This window comes from Talaromyces proteolyticus, assembly GCF_021365285.1.
Source record: "Talaromyces proteolyticus strain PMI_201 chromosome Unknown BGW36scaffold_8, whole genome shotgun sequence".
NCBI classification, from domain to species: domain Eukaryota; kingdom Fungi; phylum Ascomycota; class Eurotiomycetes; order Eurotiales; family Trichocomaceae; genus Talaromyces; species Talaromyces proteolyticus.
In genome coordinates, this window is record NW_025764284.1 from 394,916 (window position 1) to 417,006 (window position 22,091).

At 46.9% G+C, this 22,091-nt stretch overlaps 4 protein-coding genes across 4 annotated transcripts; all 4 read left to right on the forward strand.

The window, feature by feature from the left end:
* Positions 1 to 215: 215 nt before the first annotated feature.
* On the forward strand, positions 216 to 629 carry BGW36DRAFT_298911 (putative NADH-ubiquinone oxidoreductase B18 subunit; the record flags this gene model as incomplete). The annotated part of the gene is made up of 3 exons (XM_046211480.1): positions 216 to 267; positions 330 to 451; positions 525 to 629. The coding sequence occupies 3 exons, from the start codon at positions 216 to 218 to the stop codon at positions 627 to 629; spliced, it is 279 nt and encodes a 92-aa protein (XP_046070146.1).
* Positions 630 to 1,354: 725 nt separating this feature from the next.
* BGW36DRAFT_381909 (putative glutamate-cysteine ligase Gcs1) lies at positions 1,355 to 4,500 on the forward strand. Its single transcript, XM_046216476.1, has 7 exons — positions 1,355 to 1,780; positions 1,842 to 1,914; positions 1,987 to 2,052; positions 2,112 to 2,254; positions 2,308 to 2,433; positions 2,487 to 3,072; positions 3,129 to 4,500. Exons 1-7 carry the CDS (start codon positions 1,770 to 1,772, stop codon positions 4,137 to 4,139), a joined length of 2,016 nt encoding a protein of 671 aa, XP_046070147.1. The 5' UTR covers positions 1,355 to 1,769; the 3' UTR covers positions 4,140 to 4,500.
* An 8,683-nt stretch (positions 4,501 to 13,183) lies between these two features.
* Positions 13,184 to 14,665, forward strand: BGW36DRAFT_428901 (uncharacterized protein; the record flags this gene model as incomplete). Its single annotated transcript, XM_046220617.1, has 3 exons — positions 13,184 to 14,023; positions 14,075 to 14,398; positions 14,456 to 14,665. The coding sequence occupies 3 exons, from the start codon at positions 13,184 to 13,186 to the stop codon at positions 14,663 to 14,665; spliced, it is 1,374 nt and encodes a 457-aa protein (XP_046070148.1).
* An 83-nt stretch (positions 14,666 to 14,748) lies between these two features.
* On the forward strand, positions 14,749 to 15,102 carry BGW36DRAFT_195364 (uncharacterized protein). The gene has a single exon (XM_046209823.1). The coding sequence runs from the start codon at positions 14,833 to 14,835 to the stop codon at positions 15,013 to 15,015; it is 183 nt and encodes a 60-aa protein (XP_046070149.1). The 5' UTR covers positions 14,749 to 14,832; the 3' UTR covers positions 15,016 to 15,102.
* Positions 15,103 to 22,091: the final 6,989 nt, after the last annotated feature.

Genomic DNA, 22,091 nt, shown 5'->3' on the forward strand with positions numbered 1-22,091 from the left:
ATTGGCACCCTCGGCGCGCTTTCGAGACGCGTAAAACCGCGCTAATCCAAATTCGCACTAATGAGATATATAGGTCACGTGATGTGTGTCACGGGTTTGACGGAAAGCAGCACGGCAACTCTCGATGATGGAGAGCTTGTCTTGATGGGAGGAAAGAGCCTCGAACTGTTCCACACCAACATCATTCAATTGATTCCGCACAACCTTGGCTCAAGATGACAGTTGTGGAGGCCGTCAAGAATCTTGCTGGCGTGTCTGATGGCACTGGTAATTACTCGCAATTGGGCTTCAATTCCCTGATCAGGCTAACCGTGCAAATCGTTGTTTAGCTACGCCAAAGGAGATGTCTGATGCCCGCCTGCCTCTCGCATACAGGGACTCTTGCGCTCATCTGCTGATTCCGCTCAACCGCTGTCGACAAGAGGAGTACTATCTTCCTTGGAAGTGCGAGGTATACCATCCTGAACCTGTGGTTGTTCGTCCAACGCTGTGGTGATTATGCTAATAATATGTCTCTTCACCAGACGGAACGACATACTTATGAAAAGTGCCAATACGATGAATTCAAGAAGCGAGTCGCTAAGATGGACGAACTGCGAGCAGCAAAGGGGGGCGAGCGGAGCAATTAGAACGGTTGTAATTGCCGCCTGAGATACCATATATTCTTGACTTCTCTCCGTTTATGCCAATCGGAGCCGGCATACACCCGATGATGTACATATAGTATTACATTGGTCGTCGAAATTACTGGCGTTGGGATAATCTATAATCCAAGTCCGTTTTCACGTTCCAAGCCTCCCAAGGGAACTTGCGTCCCACATTGGATCAGATACAAACAATACAGTGAATTTTTCTGCGGCATATTATAAAATATTTTCATGGAAGCGAGCTTTCTGGCACTGTCGAGAGAGGGCGATACATCTAGAGATACCATGATACGCCAAACTACCTCTGGTACTCGATAGTGGTTTTGAGCCATTCAGTTGCAGCAGGGGAATGCTCCTGTCCAACAAACCGTAATGAACAACCCACCTTATAATCGTACATGGCTCTCACAGCCTACTACATGATAAGTAGAGAGAATAGTGCCCAACCGACTCCAACTCTTCAACTTACTCGCTGAAAGGTCTATTGTAGAATGTTCTCAGACGATCTCCCATCCACTAATTCTTAGGCTAGTCTGCTGTCCAACCAAATGAGGTGTGATGCATGTCAAAGCTACTCATGCAGCTCTAAATACTTGGTGTGCCAATCGCGCGCAGGATAGAGCACACCATCGCCCCTGTCGATTTGGTCCTCGACCGTTCGTTCCTGTCTTTTGATGCTGCAGTGGCATCTCGCATGACTTTCGAGGTCAGCTGTGAAGGGAAAAATAAAACATCACCATTACTCATGGCAAACAGCGAGCGGCGTTGATCCCGTCAACCGACAGCATGCCCCGCTTCGCGCTTTTTGCTGGCAGGTGAACCCCACATCTTGCTTAGGAATCAGGCTTTTGCAATTAACCCCCGATAAGAAAGTCTTCGGCGACTGAGGGGGCAAAGGCGCATATCTTCGCTAGAGCTTTTGAGCGTCGCGGCGATTCTCTGCTATAAACCTCATACGCCAATGCGCTAAAGAAAGGGCTGACATCTTCTCCTCGTCATTCCCAGCCAGGATTACCTCGGTGACCTTACGCTGCTTTGTGTTCATAAAGGAGGGCTGCTCGTTTGTTTCCGCAAGAGATTGGGCTATTGGAGCGCGTCCGATCTGGTGGACATTCTGATGCAATGGGGTTACTGTGAGAACAATCCTGAACCCTGATCAAGACGGAGCTGATGTGCTAACTTCAAACTTGCAAGTCAACTAGGCACCGCACTAGAATGGCCCGAGGCGAAGAAGAATGCCGACAAGGTCCGAAAATGGGGGATCGAGGTTGGTTTTTTCCCTATATCGGAGGGTACATATATTGGTCTAGTTGATGGAGATATTGACGGGTTGGATTAGCAACTTCTCGCGATATGGAATCGGGCAAAAGGAAAAGAACGGGATGCGCTTCTCTGGGGAGACGAAGTTAGTGTCCGTGACGAAAGACTGTTGATCCACAGCTAACGTGCTTCGCGACTTTTTAGGTGGAATATCTCGTTGTAGCACTCGATGATGACAAGCACAAAGTACGATTATCGCTCCGCCAGGCGGAGATTCTCAAATCCCTAGCACGCAACGAGGCTTTGTGGAGGGTCGGAGGAAACGTTCCCAGCATGAGCTCTAAACGGTAGGCCATTTGCTAGAGGCTACATATGAGAGAACCACTAAACGCTGCAGTAGTGACGATGAAGATCTACCAACATTTCATCCAGAATTTGGGAGGTTTATGCTGGAAGCAACTCCAGGGCAACCGTGGGGAATAGACTTTAGAGATTTGTTGAAGGTAGAATCCAATATGCGTTGGAGGTATGACTGATGTAAAATCCACGCAAGCCTTTGGCCTAACAGTATATTGGCAGACGTGAAATCGCTAAAAGCCACATGGCTGCCAATGAATATCCAATCACCCTCACCACGTTCCCCCGACTAGGAACTAAGGACGACTACATTCAGCCTTACTATCCTCCATCAGGTCCAGCCTTACGGTCTCAGTTCGTCCCAGATGAAATTGCCAATCCTCACATTAGGTTTCCAACGCTCGCAGCTAATATTAGATCAAGACGCGGACGCAAGGTTGAAATAAATGTACCGATATTTAGAGACAAGAAAACCTCATGGCCTTTCCATGATCCAACGGTGAACTATGATCTGCATAACTGGCCAGAAGATGACGACGTCAGGAATGGAGCTGCTAAGGAAGGCCATGTCTATATGGATGCCATGGCCTTTGGCATGGGCAGTTGTTGTCTACAAATAACATTCCAATCGAAAAATATTACCGAAGGCAGGAAGTTATACGATCAGCTGAGTCCGCTGGGCCCGATTCTCTTAGCGCTAACAGCTGCGACGCCAATATATAAAGGATTCTTGGTAGACACCGATGTTCGTTGGAATCAAATCAGTCGGGCTGTCGATTGCCGAACACGTGAAGAACTCGGTGAAGTGGTATGTATTAGTATTAGGTGATTTGTGTTCTCACAGATAAACTAACTTGTTAAAAGCCTCTCAAGAATGATCGATGGCGAATTCCCAAATCCCGATATGCATCCAATTCAACATATATATCCCAAGACCCGCGCCTGCGAAAGGAGTATTTAGATCCTGATCTTGTTGTTGATGAAGAACTCAAAGCGAGGTTGATAGAAGGTGGCATGGACGATCTGTTGGCAACACATTTTGCACATCTTTTTATTCGAGACCCCATCGTGATTTTCTCCGAAGATCTAAAGGAATTAGATCTCAAAGAGGTAAATCACTTTGAGAACTTGCAGTCAACTAACTGGCAGCACATGCGATTCAAGCCCCCGCCACCTGATAAGGATATTGGCTGGAGAGTGGAGTTTCGGTCAATGGAGATTCAGATGACAGATTTTGAAAATGCTGCTTTCAGCATCTTCATTGTGCTCGTTACAAGAGCTATCCTCAGCTTTGACTTGAACTTTTACATCCCAATACCGCGAACTACAGAAAATATGGAAACAGCGCATGCTCGCAATGCGGTATTGGACAAGAAATTCTATTTCCGCAAAAATCCATTCCCCTCTCGAGCGTCTCGACAACATCAGCCGTATCATCAGACTAATGGAACCGGGCCAGCCTCTGCGGGCTCGTCTACTCCTGCCAGCGCCCCCCCTTCTCCTCCATTAGGGCCTGTTGAATCCGAGTATGCGCTGATGAGCATATCGGACATTATCAACGGCTCTGCGGATGGCACCTTTCCAGGGCTTATTCCATTGGTCGAGTCATATCTGAACAGTGTAAATGTCGATGTCGAGACTCGATGCTCACTAGCACGCTATCTGGATTTGATCAGGAAACGAGCCAATGGCACTCTTTGGACTGGAGCTAAATGGATCCGCGATTTTGTGGCAAATCATCCTGATTATCACAGCGATAGCGTTGTGTCCGAAAAGATATCTTATGATCTTATCAGAGCTGTTCATGAAATGTCTGAGAAGGAGGGAATGAATGAGACCGTGGGTTGGCAGATGCTGACGGGAAAGAAGACTTAGACTTGATTAGATGATTATAATTATACCTCCGCATCGCTCTTCGAAATGAAGAGACTGGTGTTTCATATAGCCATGATATTTTGTTTATTTTGACATATAGATATTCGACTATATCTAAGCTCTACCGTCTAGGTACTTCAACATCTATATTTAAGGTAACGAATTCTTTACATCGTCTATGCATTAGTTCTAAAGTCGAATCTCCGATAGACCATTGTCTGATCGCGCTCCGGCTGGTATACCGAGTATCTCCGGACCGTGGCTAATCAACTAATTGATGTCTGTGGACGACGATTATCAAACAAAATATTAAACTAGAGAACTTAGTCTCGTACCCATCAGATGCAACTTTCTATTTTCGTCGGTATGTATCATCAAAGAGCGGTGAGAGTCGAGACATTTGATGACCGATTCTAGTCGCACTGGCTTTACCGGATTGATATGATTTACGAAATTCAAAATTGATAAAACCAATAGAGGTTTAAGATTCTACCCGTTTAAATGAAGGGTTAAAAGTGTAGAAGGTTCATATCAGAACAGAGGCCTTCATTATGTTCACAAAGGTATTAAAATGGCTGATATTTGCAGTCTTTGGAACAAGATATTAAAAAGCACGAACGAGTACTAGACTCTGTACCTGTTAGAGTGACGCCCGAGTCAGAACGAAAGTAAAATGCAGGACATAGTCCTTAGATTTGGCTTAGCAAGGATACGTACTTGAGATACATAACCAAGAAAGATACATGGTCTACATCAAAGGCGGGGTATCGGCAGTTCCATGGCAAAAGATAATTAACTCTAGCTCTATTTCTGCGTAATATTTTTGAAAATATATGATTCTTGACTGTAAAAGTCGTATGGATGTATGTATAGATACACTTTTCTTATGAATATTCTACTAAACAGAAGCAGGAGTGCAGTAAAATTCATCTATAATGCACCTTATTCGGAAGAATAGGTGCGTCACACTTGGAGTCTGGGCGAATGAAAAAATTCGGATTGAAAGATTCAAAGTTGCCGGCAGGCTATGCACAGTGAAGAAACCGGCCAAAAAACAAATCACGCATACATCTGCACCTGTTCGCATTAGTTAGTTTGCATGTGCGATTTAGACCTGCAAGTTTGTTGGAGTTTCAGATGGCAGAGCCTAGTACTTTTCGATCCTGGTCGTATTCATCCTCAGTCGATGCAAGAAGGAAATCAACCACACTACTTCTGCTTCGTGAATTTTGATAGGTTGGAGTTATTGAACTGTGTTGCATAGGCTGCAATCTACATATTGCGGGCACGCTTGGCCTTTCTACATCCTTTCATTGGAGAACTAAGGCAGACGAACTGCACCATAAAGCTGCAGGTCTCGCAAATCCCGTGCTCAATGACGGTTAGCCGACTTTTCATCCTAGGTAATACAGCCTAGGGTTGTCATGTTCAAGCTTTGGCCACCGTCATTATTATTGCCTTGACAGTGGCAACAGATGACCACACCCCTGCTCATCGCGTATTCTTGGTAGGCGGGAACCCGGTTTTTCCCTTCTGCCGATGTCACTGTTCATACCTAGCCAACAATAATGGCAACGACTCTTCAACATTTGCATCAGCATCAAAAGTACTAGGCCACAGGGTGCGTCCTGAAAAGTCCGAGGTAGCCATCATAGTTGAAGTTCATTCGGTGTAAACTAGGAATTCCAAAACAGACTAACTCTGTCCAAAGCCAATGCCTCGTATAAAATAATAGTAGTGAAAATATATTAGTCATGCTAATTTATCTTCACGATAGTGACGATACATGGTTATTGTGCTCTATCTCCCTGGTCGTCGTCAGATGTAGCTCTGTACTGTTCGCGGGTTAAGATGCTGAAGGGTTCTCGTGGACCCTCTGGCCCGGTTTTGTGTGGCTGAGGTTCGGCAGATATTGGCGTAGAATCTAGTCTGGACTCACTACGTAGTGCTCAGTAAGCCTAGGTTGGAGATGTTGATAGGCATGGTATTAGAAACCCTGCCAAAGCTCACATGAATATGGCTAGTAGGTTAGTTAGGCTTGGAGGATTCTGTCTTGGAAGGGAACTTCGCATTTGCAAACTACCTCGCACTCTGAGCCTGTATTAAAGAGGCCATAAACGGCAAGGGATTCGCTCTTATGGAGAATGATAATATAATAAAGTCTTATAATATTCCTGGCTGTTTTGGGTCTAGTGTACACAGCGTCCAAGGAGAGAGCGTGCACCGTGCGCATTTGTGAGAGTCATTTCTTGAGCAAGATGTTGAACGAATGTCTAGCCTATGAGATTGGTCCCGTGCATAGTCATAGCGCTTGAAAAGGTTGCAACATGAACATAGGTTTCCAGCAAGAGCCAGGTGCCGTTCAGCCGTTGCAGTGGGTACATGCGAATCTCGATCGGCAGCTGTCATCACCGCGAATGGAAATCGGTGGCTCTGTGCATGGCATCTAGTAATCTGCCAATAACTTTGCAGGAGCCAGGAGGAGATTATGCGTCCGTGCTCGTTCCACCTGTTACTTTTTTTTGCAGGGGCCCCAAAATTGAGTCAATTAGATTTGATCAAAAGGGAAATTTGAAGAGTCGTACAGAGTACGAAATGCTTGACAGAGACCTCGCAAATCCATTATGATTACATGTTGGTTCTCTGCGATTGATGATCCAGACCAGCCTAATCGCTATGATACATGGTCCGTTCCCTATTTATATTCATTTTTATTCTCAGAAGAAGCTTTCGAAACAGCAGGTCCGAACAGTCTGTAAAAACGAGCATAAACGACCAATTGCGAAGAAGTGTATTAAAGCGTGTTAAATTTCGCCCCCGCTTGCGACGGGCATTTGATACCCCGTACCGCTCTGCTCTGGATTGACGTATTAAATGGGCTGTCCGTTCAGCGTAGCAGGGAGAAAATACAGTGTACACTCCAGCCAACCTAATCGCCGTCTATTATTGTTGTACAGGGGACTTCGTCCTTTGATGAGATCGCGTGGACTTGCAACAGTGGAACAGAACGGATCAACGGCGCCAGCCGAACGGCCACCCTGTTGGCAGGACTTATCGAAAAAGATCATCACTCGCTAGCACCATTAGCTTCAGCTTCCAGAGTCTGTATGAAACGGCTGTCAATCTAATTTCGCAGCGGAGATTTGTTTTCATTGGGCATTGCCAATGGTTCCCGAGGTCTCAAATTCAATAATAGAACTGGTATTATAGTTGTGGCTGGCACAAACCCTGGCTATAATGCTGGTAAAGATGACGCAGGATTTAGTACGGTAGCTGGCGAGACACCATTCCAACCCGACGGTAGGGGCTTCACACTGACCCCGACAGAAAGGCCACTCCACTGAGTGGGAAATTGCGTTGTTCACTAACGTTCTGGTGGAGCAGCCATCACGATCAGTCGATGACCGTTGCGTAATGGGGCCTCGGCAAATTTAAAAGCTACGATCTTCTGATCGCTTGCCCCGAATTGCAGACAATCGGACCGTCATGAAATTAATATTAAAGGGTGAAAAAAGAATTATTGTTCAGCGCAATTGGTCGCCTCTCCCCTGTTCCTGCAATGTAATCACAATTTGGCTGTTTTCTTCCTTTATCTCACGGATGCTATGTGGCGCAACACTCCGAACTTAGTCCGAGGTATCCCCCAGGTGTAACTTGTTGCACTATTATTCCGAGAGAAAGCGAGTGCGGAGTTTTGACCACATAGATCATGATCTGGGAAGATGTTAGGTCACGGGCCAAGTGTGTTTGGCTGGACTCTGTGTTGTTGACATGTATGGTGTTTCTCAGTCGAGCGACCTGCATATGACAGATGGATAAATCATAATCGGCTCGCCGTTTTGAACTTTAATTCCTCCGCGACGGCGCATTTCCCCACACTATCTAAGCATCACAGCGGAGGGCTTGCACAGAGAAACAGTATCTATCCATCCACGGAGACTGAGAGTTTCATCATCGTAAAATTCGTGCGGACGGGCTCATTTACGAGGCCTAGTTTTGGACTTTTATTTAGCGGCGTCGAGATTTCAGGCTCAAGATTCTTGGGGCGCCGTTCATGAGCACGGCATAGCTTATATGGCATTATTATGAATCGCGACCGAAGGAAGAGGGGCGGACGGCCAGCGAGCAGGATCGTGGCGATAGCGCAGTGCATCATCAGCCCATCGCCCTTAAACGCGAAGATCGCAGACGGAGAAGTTGCTGGATTAGGACAGGCTGCTGCAGGCTGTTAATCCTCGACTATAATAGTAATAATAATAACAACAATAACATCAGAAACTTGAAAGACATTGAGCACATACTAGGTCTTTAGCAAAGTCCAAAGTCGGGACGAACTAACATGGAAGAATAGGCTCTTCAAAAAAAGGAAAAAGGAAAAAGGAAGCATGGACCAGGCGCTCTGGCCTGGGCTCCAGGTACAAGCTAATCTTTGAGGCGATGACTGGGTTGAAACTCCTGGTAGTAGTGTTTTGTTAGTGTTTGTTAGTGTTGTGTTAGTGTTGTGTTAGTGTTAGGGAAGGAAACAGGGCAGGGAAACGATCGTGCCTGCCGTTGCTACTCCCTGCCGGTCGCGCCTGCCGCCTACCATCACTACGTAGTCAACGCGAACTGCAACCACCACGGGCACTCCGTATAGCGTCCTCATGAGTCATTAGTATTCTGCTCTCGACGCCTTGTCCTCCTCCAGCCTCATCACTCCAGCTCGGCTCCACCCCGACCAGCTCCACAGCTACCTTACCTACGACGATAGCGCGATTCCATCACGAGAGAGTCAATCGATCGCATACGGTATAACGCAGAACCAAATACCTAGTTTCAACTTTCTTACCTCGTTCTGACGCCCTTGTCACGCTGCTATAATCTTACCTTACCGGGTCGAACTTCACGGGAGATCGATTGGCATTAGGCGGCCCATGTGAAAGCTACACTGAAACACGCTCGCAGCCAGCCACGCTACCTCCGGGGAGGACAGTACAACGCCGAAATCACCATACGCCAAGCTGCATTCAGCTCGGAAACGCCATTGTTTGGTCTTGTCTCTCATCTCTGGTTCCTGGTGGGAGATGAAGATAAGCATCGCGCCAAGGTGGTTAGCTACATATGCACCTGCGATGATTGATTGTATTCATGTCTATTAGCGCAGCCTCAAACGATGGATAATCCTGATAAGATGTCACCTCCCCGCCGAGATCCAAATGTTGGAGATGGGCCCAGCCATTATGCTTTCTCATTCCAGAACGGAGCCCGGGTTATACTAAAGGACAATCCAAGAGTCTGGGCCAGCGCAGTTTCTCGGAAAGGCAAGAGATAAGAGCTTGTCGAAGTTTGTCTTAAAAATCGGCCTGGCATGTTTCATGTTTCTAGACTTACATCTTTCACTCTTCAAATTTCGGTCATGCGTACCGTGGTCGGGCCAGCGAGTTGTTCTTAATATTCTGTCCAGGCGATGCACAAACCATGAGCTCGTTGTTGCGGTGATACAATTTAGGAACAAACATCATCTCCATGTTGGTTAGATACGATCTGACGCCAGCCGCAACCGGTCTGGTCAAGTTTGACGCTAGAGCAATTTCTTCTCCCTTTGGAGGATAGATGTGGTCGATGCCTAAACTTTATTCGAATATTAATAATGAAAGGGATGGATCATGAGCATCGCATTTCTTGGCAATTGCTGGTCTACAGTGTGACACGTCGAGGATGCGCCTCGGTGTAAAAGTAGGTCAAGTGCAGGCCGAGAAACGATCATGATAGGATTGCGTATGTGATTGGGAAAATCGGCGATGCATCACCGGAGCCCCCGTCCACACAGAGAAAGCTTGGCGGGCATCCTGATGTCCCTGTAATTTATCCTTGATTCTAATTCCTTCCGAGATTCGCTCTTTACAGTAATACTAATGACGATTATTCTAGACCGATTTGACTCACAATTTCGGACGATACTAATCATGCTATCTGAAACAGAAAGCATGGTGTGTTTTTGTTTCTCTCCTCACAGGAGGCGCGACTAAGGCGGGGAAGCAGGGAGGTACCATGGTACGTTCGTCGCAGAACGATCTCAATGATCTCATGGCCATACATCGATCGGTTGGTAGGGTGGAATGTTTCGACGCCCCATATTCTTATTCTCAGGCGGTGAGGCCGTGCGAAGCATCGACAATCTAGGTCAACTAGTGAGATGGGTCGACCATTAGTAATATTCCTACTATTTTCCGTATCAACGGTAACTTGATCCTTCGATCCAGCCCACGAGTTGGCCGGTGTGTGATGGCTATTCGCTGAGCGGACCGATCTCACAAGTGACCGTGCATCGTTCTAGCACTAGACCGGGAAGGGAAGCGGACAGGCCAATGGTGGCACTGGGCCTCAGGCATGAGCCGGACTGACAACTTAAGCAGCAGCTTTGCACCACCAATCACCGCAGGCTGCCTGAGATTGGTTTGAATTCAAAATATGAATCACACCTGCATGAGATAGATGGCATTGCATCTCTATCGGCCCTGTGACACGACGGCTGTTGGCTGTTGTGTCGCGTGAATCATGCCGGCGGTAATAAGGAGCAGTAAGGGCAATAATGTGTCATGATACATCCCGTCGCTCTTCACTGGGCGTAGCGGCAATAGCACGCCTGCTTAAATGGATCTACTCCGTAAGGCTTGAATGATAGGAATCAATTGATCAACAATGAACTTCGCATTATTCTAGCATGACACAGGGGAGTTTCCGGGCTAATGTCCGGCCAACTGGTAACGCTGTTGGGGGTATCTATTCTAGATAATATACATATATGTATAGAATATAGCATATAACATATAGTGTTAATATAGCGCTATAGTGATAGTGTCTAGTGCATAATTCATCGCAATTGATATATATATGTTATATGTTAGGACAGCCCCTTGCCGCTCCAGATGCCTGGCTGCCAGTGCCGATATCAATTCCCAAAGCGTCCCGTCTACAGTGGTACGGACTCCATAGGCGGAGTCCGGAGAATGCTCGATAGGGCTCGCAGGCTCACATGGCCAGGCGGCAACAAGTCGGCAGCGCATACGGCGATCGATGAATCTGGTTGATGCGGGGGCCCACACGCCGGGGGCAGTGCAACACGATGATTGGTGGGCGCCTCCTATTTAAGCGTCCACGCGGGCCCGACGCTAGCTGGCTAGGGGGGTGGATTGGCTTTGGCTGCGTTTGGCTGGCTTTGAGCTTTTACGCCCATCAATCAATCTCGTCTTGTCTCGTCCCTGCTCGGTTCGTGCTTCGTCATTCCGGTACGCTTACCGTATCGTATCCTATCGGTATGATCTGACGATCGTATCGAATCGATGTATTACTGGCACACCCTCCTCCGTCTCGCGCATGGCGACTGAACAATGAACCCAATAAATACCAGACAATGAGGGACACTGGAAGTAGCGAATACGAGCCTGCCTGGGATGCCTCCCGACGATCTGTCCGTCGTCCATTTTCTTTCCTTTCGATTTCGCCGATCGCGCAGATAATATTAATCTTAATCGTAGCGGTGCTAACAAAGCATGGGCACGCCGACGTCATGATGGTGATGTTGTTTCGCACTTCAATTTCAGCAAGATTAATACATGGGCGATACGGTTCGATTACGGAGCCCCTGGCTGGCCAGCGGGACCGTGGCCGTAAGAGTACTAGGCTGCTTGCTGGAGCAGATGCTAGCCCGTATTATATAATTCTGTGCGATTTATTACCGTCGAGATCCGCAGCGTCGCGTCGGGTATCGTCTGGTAACACCCATACCACCCACTGGCCACTGCCCAGACCTTATCAACATTCCGCAGCGCTATTATTTATTATTATTATTATTATTACTATTACTATTACTATTATTACTATTATGTATTGTTACCAGCTAGAGTTTTGCGCTACCATCTGGATGTCCCTCCTAATCATTCGAGCAACTATCAGCAATCCTAAGAAAACCGCGCGGGAGGCAAACCGTGCTGCAAAGCCGCCTAAACCCTCTTCAGCAAACTCTCCTGTTCCTTCGCCCCACCCCCCTCAGGCAGTCAACAGTGTTCGACGCCAAAGACTGGAACTACGATCTCCGCGCATCTGGTGGCTCAAAAACGACTGGTGTCCTTCTTCGTTCCCCGTCCATTCCTTTTCTCGTCTCATATCTCATATCTCTATCTTCCTGCTGCTGCCTCTTCTCCTCCTCTCCTCCTCCTCCTCCTCCTCACCTCGTCACATTCCTCATTCCTTACCACGCCGCCGCCTCCTCTCTCTCTTTCTCTCATTTTTCACTTTTCTCCCCCCTATCTCTCTTTTCGGCAGTCTCTTACCAGCCCTTTTGTGTTGTCGAGTTGTTACCTGCCGAAACAATACCGTTTGTGAAACGCGAAAAAAAAAGAGAGGGTGAGCAGTTATATAATCATATTCCACGCGACAGTGATTAAAGTCCCTTGCATCTGCGATCCCGCTCCGCCCCTCCGCCCACGTCGGTCGCTACATTCAAGCCTCAGTGGACCGCGATCTCGCTGTACGCAAGGTTACGCTGTTGCGATCGCAGCTGCGAATTCGGCTCTCCCTGATCTGATCTGTCTTGTAGGACGGCCGTTTTGACTGGCCGCCATTCTCGTCTGGCGCGACTGCCATCACCAAACCCTCCCCAACACCTCGACGCACATTCTAACTTTTCCTCCATCCCCACCTGTTTCGGGTCTTAGCGAAGAGTCTTTCGAAGGTTGGCGAATCCATTTTCGGGCGAAGCATTGGCCTGCCACCTGCTAGTCGTGCGACTTCCAACCTGTCGACTCGGTACCCGCCGACTGTGAATGATCTCGCCAGCGACGTCGCTGTCTTAACTCCGGTGCGACTGGAGGGATGGGGACATTGGAAGTCGATCATAAATCAAGGTGCGTTGTTTTCATACCAGTGCGATCGTGTCTGTCTATCTGTAGACGCGCTGCGTTCATGACCAATCATCTGATACTTCCTCTAGATACCAGTACAAAAGTATCGGCTTCCCCGATTTCACAAAAGGCTTGGAAAGTGCCCCAAGATACCCAACGACAATGGCGACCGGTGTCAGCGTGAACGCAGCTCCTTTGGTGAGCCCAACATCCATGTATCCAGGCCCTCCGCCTCCTTATTCGTATCCTGCGAGTGCGGTCTCTTCAATACCTCCCACACATAGCCACTCGCCCGCTCCGCGCCGGTCTATGGAGATAGATAAAGACCCATCTCAGCAGCTACCGCGCCAGTCCTTGCCATCGATCCATGAAGCACTTGGCAACGAAAACCCTCTCCCTTATCCAGCTCCTTCTTCAGGCGCTCCATCTCACACCGTTCATCACGCTCCTCCGCCGCCACCTACCGTCCTCTCCCGACCCAGCACCGAAGGGCCTACAGGTCCACCAAATCCCTTTTCCACAACCCCCACCCCGGGCTCATTTCCACGAGACGCGCAATACCATCCACCGCAACCACCGACCGCTACTGCAGACCCATCGCGGTCTAGCATGGTTTCGCTCTCCACCCAAGGTTCTCGCAAACCCTCACTCCAGTCAGTGTCTGGAAAATCACCTACTACCAGCACACAAACTGCCCCAACGTCGATATCCGCATCTCAAATTTCCGCCCCCTACGAGTATAGTGCACCTACCAGTGCAATAGCCTCGCCAAATGGCTATAACCCATATTCTCAACCATACTCGTGGCAATCGCAGCCACCGCACAGCCAACCGGGAGCGTACGACAATCGGTCTTACAGTGCAGGTGGCTGGAAACCAAACATCGATGCGATGCGCGTGGATGATAAGAGAGAAATTGTTGGGCGTCCAGGAGTGCAACCGCACAGCGATTCGATTAAGAGGCATCTCGATTCATACGATGTGGAATCGTCATTAACTGAGGTAGGAATCCATGTTGTTTTGAGCTGGACATGATATTAACCGGGACAACAGATCATCGATGGCTCTACCAAAACCCTCGACTTCTCTAAACACTATGCTACGCGTGCACACCAGGCCCAACGATCTGGCCCCGTTTTAGGATCGCTTCCTTCCGTTCATGAAGTCGACGATCTACTTCAAACGCAACAACGCAATCACGAAGCACTTCTGCGTATTCGTAATGCGGTTATAAGTCAAGAACAAGCGTTAGCTGAACAGAGAGCACAGCGTCATGATAAGGAGAATGGATACGACGACGGACATGTAGGCATGTACCAAGATGGGTTCAAGAGTCCTACGGGATTTACTGGCGGTGATGCGAAGAAAAGACGAGGGGTAAGTTTTAATATCTCTATCTTGTTGGTCTTGATGCTAATACCTAAACCTATACAGAAGGCGGCCCCTCCGGGACGATGTCATAGTTGTAATCGAGCTGAAACTCCTGAATGGCGTCGAGGACCAGACGGCGCTCGCACTCTGTGCAATGCGTGTGGGCTACATTACGCCAAGTTGACTCGAAAGATGGGGGCAACCAAGGCTGCCGCCCTGGGGTCGAACCTCAAGCCGAAGGGCCTTGATTCTACGTCCCCGGCACACCGATAGTACTCGGTGCGAGATGTTAATGTTTATTTATTTCAACACTGTTTTCTATCATGGCGTTGGCAGAGACGGATTGGATTAGAGATCCGGGCGGGCGTTCCTTTTTCGATTTTCCTTGAGTCATCGGCCTTGTATCATCCATTATTAGCCTTTTTTTACACTTTGCCACTATGCTTGGCGATCTGTGTTCCATACGTATACATATACCTTTTCATTTTACTGTGAGTAATATTTTGTCCGGGGCCTACTGGGGTTGGAAAATGGTGATTTATCCTTTGTTTAATTTCTTTCTTTTCCGAGTACTCATCCGAGCATTGTTTGAATACGCTATCTTTTTACGAGAAGCTGTCTAGACAAGAATACATGTGGTGGTGACACTGAGATTGAACAAAGAATCAAGATTGAAAAAAACCAACATCCAACTATGGATATAACGAGCAGCCAGTCAGAAGCTGGCTGGCCGGCTCACCGTCTTTCTTAGGCGTCCTTATCTCGCCCGCAGCCAAACTAATGCTTGAATCAGCGGTATGAGATCGATCTTCCAGCGAGTGGAGACCTCATGTCTCCCATCTCGCCAATGGCTACGCTGCGACTTGGTATTTAGCACAGCTCTTTGTGGCGTTTACCCGAGGACCGGGCGATCATCGGTGTATTCACGCAGGACTCTCGGACCAGGCGCTCATGTAATGTACCCTGATTACGTGGGCAGGCTCAGCCGCAAGATGGATCTGATGCGGGCGTATATGTACAGAGTCATCCTCTATGCAGCACAGCCTGCAGCATCCAGCCAGCCATGTCGTGCGCGCAGCAACCAAGTAGCTGAAAGAAGTGAGAGTAGTGTAGGGAAGTAGTGATCGCGGATCGGCGCCTAACCTCATTGAAGATTTCTCCCTATCAGATCTGGCATGGGCCATCGGTCATCTGACCAGGCTAAACCTGGGGGGTGCGGACCAATGAGCGGCCAGGACAATTTATCTTCAGCGTGCATCTGCCATCCCGTAGTTATAGTGCTCGGGATGTACGCTTCGTCACATGCGCCAAGCGTTCTCATTTCTGGTCGCGACGTTATTATTGTACTATGACGACGATGATTATCATTATGCCGTCAACGGTAACTAAGAATATGACTGTGCGACGATTCAAGGGGCACGCGCACAGACACGACGCGAGTCGATGCCGCGGGGGAGGCGCCGATGGATGGCAATGAGAGTACTCAGTAATCAGCACATAGTTAGGGGGGCGGCGTGACGAATTGATTTCCTGTTTCGTTGCATGGACTGCAGCATGACGATGGGCGATCCCACGTGCCGAGGGCGACTCGTATATCACCAAACCCTGCTAGCAACTGAGTAAGATAATACCAGACGCGAAGAGAATCTGAGGGACAGGATAAGAGGAAGCATTTTCTCTGCGGTGTTGATTGGCTGGGTAGGCCAAGTGATCATCCCGAGGGATCTAACAATCTACGTTGCTAAGCCGTTAGCGGGCGGGGCACACTCCAATACCGCCCCATCTGGTAATTTCGCCGTACTAACAGCCCGTACCCGTCCGTAACTGCTATGCTGGTACCGTACCAGTACCGTACGTGACCGTTCTGCGCTTTCCCCGACTTTCCGGAGAACGTACTGTGTACCGATCTGTGATTTCCTGCATGATCTGGCTAACGGTAATATTGTGTACCAGATAATAATACAAGCCCGGTATCATCGCGCCCGCCCTAATTAAAGTCTATTCGGCTGCAGCTGCAACAATTTGTATTTATTATTTGTATTTTGCGCCAGCCATCCTCATTGGCTTGTTCAAGTGCGCGATTCTCCGTCTGCTCCTTCGGTTCCGGGTCTAGCCCAGTCAACGGCCATGTTCACGCGGCATTATTCAGCGGACACAAAGTTCCGTGTTTGACGACGATCCATTATTCTGCTTTTATATCTTATTTCATGTGGCTCTGGCGAGGATCATTTCCTTTTTCATTTATTTTTCCTTGCTTCCTTATTACTCGCCACGCTGCAGCATTTTCTCATTTGGGCTAGGATCCAAGTTTATCGAATCTGACCCTGCCGGAGGTTTCAACTTTGAGATATCACTATTTGTTATTTCTAACCCTTTCTTTCAGCCCGCATTATTACTTTTAATCTCACACATAATAACAGTAGTAGGGGTATAATAATGGTATTATTGCAAGAACAAGGAACGCGACTCGCCGCAAAGGGTTAGATAAGATCGCGATCCCTGGGCTCGAGCCTCGCCGCGCGGGATCTATCAAGGCCCAAGCCCCGATCCAGCAATCAGTATGCGTAACAGCGGACGCGTCGGGGAGAAACCGTTTGATTACATTATTTACGCGGTGCTACCAAGTCTGCATACATTAAGAGCGGCCGCCGTGAGAGACGAATGTCTTCTTATTTTCTCTTTTCATTTATTTTTCTTTTTTTCTACGTGAGGGCTATTGCTTTTATTAAGAATAGTAGTTGGTAGGCACTGTAATATCGTGTATATACAGTATTATTGATAGTGGAGCTCACTTTTTTCGTCCTCCGGATCAATTGATCACATGAGCACGCAAGGAGGTAGAAGAAAGGGTAAAAAAGAAAGTAAAATGTATAAAGTCATCAAGTATGTTCGGGCTATGCGACGCGATGCGCCGTCCGGCATGAGTGACACGTTGTTCTGCCAGATCGATCACTCGAGTGACACCACGTAGTATTATTATGGAGTGTGGTTGAACAACACGAAAAAGATCACGACCTCTTGGCTACACTGCATACAGATGCGTTAACGGATTCGTCCTTCCGCGCGTGGAGAATGCTACTGTGTTTTCGAATACGACATGTTATGTACATACTCAGTCTCACTGTGTCTCGCAACTTCGCTATTCACATCGGCATTCCTGAGTACGATCCTTTTGAAACCCATTGATCTTCAACTCAAAGACAAAATAGAATACGTGTAGGATGGTAATAGTGTAACAATGAATCTGAAGCGAACCGCATTCTAAGATCCGAGTAGTTAAAAATGCGGTAAGGGGGTTGATCGAATTTTCTAGTGCATAGTTCCATTGCTCTCAGACCTCTCACATGGATATTATTTCCGGTCGGTATTTTCAAAAGTCCGGCCGAGTCTGTGTGACTGACAATCATTGCCGTCGTTACTCTCTGACATGGCATCGTCTAGGACCCTGAGAGTCGAGAAAATCGTTCATATGTGTCCACTCACCAGTGATCTCGGGTGAATAGTGGATGTTGGTAGTAGGTACTAGTCGACGCCGTTTGAAAGCCTCCAAGCCATACCCCTGTAAAGTCTCAGATCGGACGACGTTTTCCAGACTAGGTATGATCTTGCAGCTCAATTTCAATAGTCCAACAGTGATCGAGATCGACCTAATGAGCGGGATACAGAATTTGATACAATAATAATACAGCCGCAATCCCAATTTCACTCCTAGTCCCGACTGATCGACTGATCAATTGATGCATCGACTCTGCACCTCGTACCCGTAGAATGAGGATTCTTGTGAAATCTGGATCTCCGATCCATCTACGGAGTACCATGGCACGAGTCGTGGCGTTCACTGGTCGAATCGAGATCTCAAAAAGAGTTTCGTTAGTCTAACACGGGTTCCACATGGCGGAACAACAATAATAACTGCACAGTTCTAGTCACTTCCCACAAATCCAACAAATAACTCACTGAGTCCAATTATTGAGGAGTCGGGTTATTCGTCTAGTATCGATTGTCAATATACCATACTTTGTACGGAGTACTAAATACACAATCAATGGATCGCCTGATTTCCAATATACGGGCAGTTCACAGATTTAATGCTGGACTCAGTACTTACTGTTGGTAGTAGTGTAGAGCGGATCCGGTCCACTTGCGCCACGAATTCATTATTCTAGTCTACTACGTGCATCCCACCGATTTGCTCGGAAGAAGGGCCCGGAGAACTATCACGAAACGGCGACTGTTTAGTATTTCGTGCTTACTGTGTAGCCCAAAGAGACATGGCGAGTTTAGCACCTCTCTAGCCCTACATACCCTGTAATCGTTACTCTCGCTTCTCGCTTCTCGCTTTTCGGGTTTGGGCTGGGGAGTAGAGCAGCTAGCCAACTCATGGCGATTATTACTCCACAGCCATGCATCAATGTGCATCCGAGATGGACCGAGAATGCACCAACTGTAGACGACAGTAGGGTGGGGACCATACAGATACAACGGGCTTGGCAGACTGTCTCACAGATCTATATTCTATGATGTTCTTTCATAGCTTTTATGTTAGTTCTCTAGCGCAAACCCGTGCCTCTCCGTATGATTCAAGATTTTGAGGCATTCCGGGCCTACCGCACGCATGAATTGATGTCCGGTACATCCAATTAGGCACAGTAGTCACTCGGTAAGCCAATACCTGTCAAGACTCAACATTGTAGATCTGTGATTTCCTGACTGAGAACGAAATCTTTCATCATAATTTCTCTGTTTATGTACAATTTTGCGTGCACTGACTGCGTCTTATAAATCAAGCAGCCAGTCAGCAGTTATTAAGTAATAAGAGCGAGTGGATAGAGATGTTTTTGACATTCGTGGGATTAGCGCCTACTAGACCGGTTTTTAGACTTTCAAAATGTACATTTTTAGACATTCCTATTCCTTAGTTATATGTTATGTTTTGTTCCATAACTTTCCAACCTAGTGCGCAAATCAGAAAATATATCATTGTGCTCCATATTACCGACTACAGCAGATCCGTCAATACCGTTTCAAGATAAATATGTACATCTGCATCAATCAATAATTTCCCGTCTGGTGATCAAATCGAAAGGATATAAAACGTGGTGCGTGCTTTTATTGTTGAAATACTGAACTCTTGGATGCAGTAAATTCCTCCGCGAATCCTGCATGTCGTAGATATTCGCGATCAATAAATATATTGAGATCGATGCGCGTCATTGAATTAATCGAAGCCGCAAAGAAAAGATTAGGTGTAAGATTCTCTCTTGTAACTTCGAACGCTGGTCTATTTCCTAGTACAAACAGCTAGACCCAACATGCACGTACCGGTGACCAGCGACCAATGGCTCAGTGTCATGTTACTTACCCAGCTTATCGGGATTGTGGCCGATTTAGGCAGCTTAATTATCCTACAGTGACGAAAGGCATCGAGAGCGTACAAAACAAAAAAGTACAACCCGTTACTCCGTATGCCGTTAGACTATTAATCCTTGTAATGTTGATTATAAGGGTCATGTTGGTCATAACAACTAGTTCAGTTAACTATTGAGCTTTTGCTCCGCTTGCAAGGATGCAAATCCAAGCAGGCGATTATCGAGGCACGCCTAACCGGGCTGAGCTTAGAGATGGGGGGCCGCGCTGACGGGAAGAAGCTGATCTGGATCGTATCGGAGGAATTGACGGTATTACCGACTAAATGAATCGGCTAGATTCGCTGCTGAGTAACCATTACAGCGTTATCTACCACAGAACGAAGAGTTGGCGGTTGGCAGTTGGAGGTGCTCATGAATCATGTAACCAACGATTTGAAATACACCCAACGTTCAGCCCACGCCCTAGCCGAACCGAGTAAACGGAGTATCCAAGGGCCCGTCCCGATTGGCAGTTTGCTTTTATGCTTTTGGCTGTTGGAACTTTCTTTGGCTTTTGGGAGAATAATGACATATATTTGATGGGAATCGTTAATCGCCGCGCTTCCGAGGTTCCTCCGCGGTTGGTTCTTGTTGTATTGAACTTAATTTTAGCAATATGATTACTTCAACCTTCTACTGTTCGATACGATCCTCAGCACACCTGCGCGGCCTGGCCGACGACGAGACATTGTATCTATCGTGGTATTCGCCCCCAATAATACCCAACTATTCACCCAGCGTGCACGGAGAACGGAGTACGCCGTGACACAGTCGCTGCAACGAGATGATCACTCAAGCTAATATTTGAGCGATGTCCATCGGTCGATCCGTTCGTTCGGGATCGTCCTCTAAGTACCAGCGTAGTAGCCCCTCGAAATTTTTACAACACTTCCATATTAGGGAGCAATGTTACACCGTACCTAATACGTACATACAGAGTACAACGTCGAAAACTCGTGCATTTTACAATTGCCAAAACTATTGGTAACAACTGTTCATCTACTCATTCAATGGTGTAACACATTATCGAAACCGGATCCTGCCTACATGGTTGCATCAAAGTATACGCTAGACCAAGTGCAATTGACAGAAGAAAATGGCTTTTTGCAGCAAGAGTAATCGTAGTGGCATCGTAGAGCGTCGCGGCTGACATTTCAATTAAGGGATTCTTAGCTGGCCGAGTCCCGTGACTTAAGTAACCGTAATTACTTGATGCCATCACCTACTACCTGTTAGGATAAGTCAAACTTGAATTGAATAATTGATTCTACAAGGGTTGAGATACTCATAACCTTAACCTTTCGCGGTTTCGCGGAACTATATTATAGTAATAGCAAACTCTGGAGCACTTTGATAAAGAACTCCTCAGATGACTTTTACAAGATTGAACACCGTTACTTAGGGATATCACGGATGAACATTGAGCAACTTTTAGACAATATCCATTTTGATATTTTACCCAGTGGGAAATATTCAAATTCTGTATATCCAAAAGTTTCATCTGATCATAGCTACATGTAGTTTGGCTCAATTCGGTCCTCTCAGGAGTCTCTACAATAATACTCCGGCAACACCAATACCTATGGGGATCATATATTGAATTTTAGTAATTAACATCAAAATTCGAATGGATATAAATCTTGATCACATATAATAACACTGCATATACTTCCAAATAAGTTACCTAGCTGACCATAACGTTTCTACATTTTAAGTTGGAAAGTTGCAATGTTGTGTTCTTTATGTTAATATGAATTAGCTAGATGCATGTTCTCAACATATAAACAATTTCAAGTTACCTTATATTCAATAATAAATCAAACCCCTCCATTCTTGAGGAGGTGGAAAAATCTCGTTCTCTAGTTACCCGTTTTGGCAACTACCAGAGTCCTTGGGACCGATTAGGGCTTCCGTGCACCTGCCCTAACCCAAGCTACATCTTCTCGTCCCCAACACAAAAGTATTGACAAACAACACCGTGAATAGATTTTCGATAAGCGATTTAATTCAAAAAAGTGGCTTCATAAATTATAGAATCACTTAATTCCAAACAGACAGACATACCAGGTTTTGCTCCGAACCCGCTGCTGAATGTCATACTTTGACTGCAAAAGAGTCATCATAAAAAGGCATCTGCTATTCATTAAATCCAATTACCTCTCGCTTATACCAAATTATTTCCGACATTCCTGACTGAATCAATGACGAAACAAAATTGAAACGACTGGATGTGTAGACACGTTTCCGACTGGAAACGTCAGTCCCCATGTTTCAGTTCTCGACAAACAAAA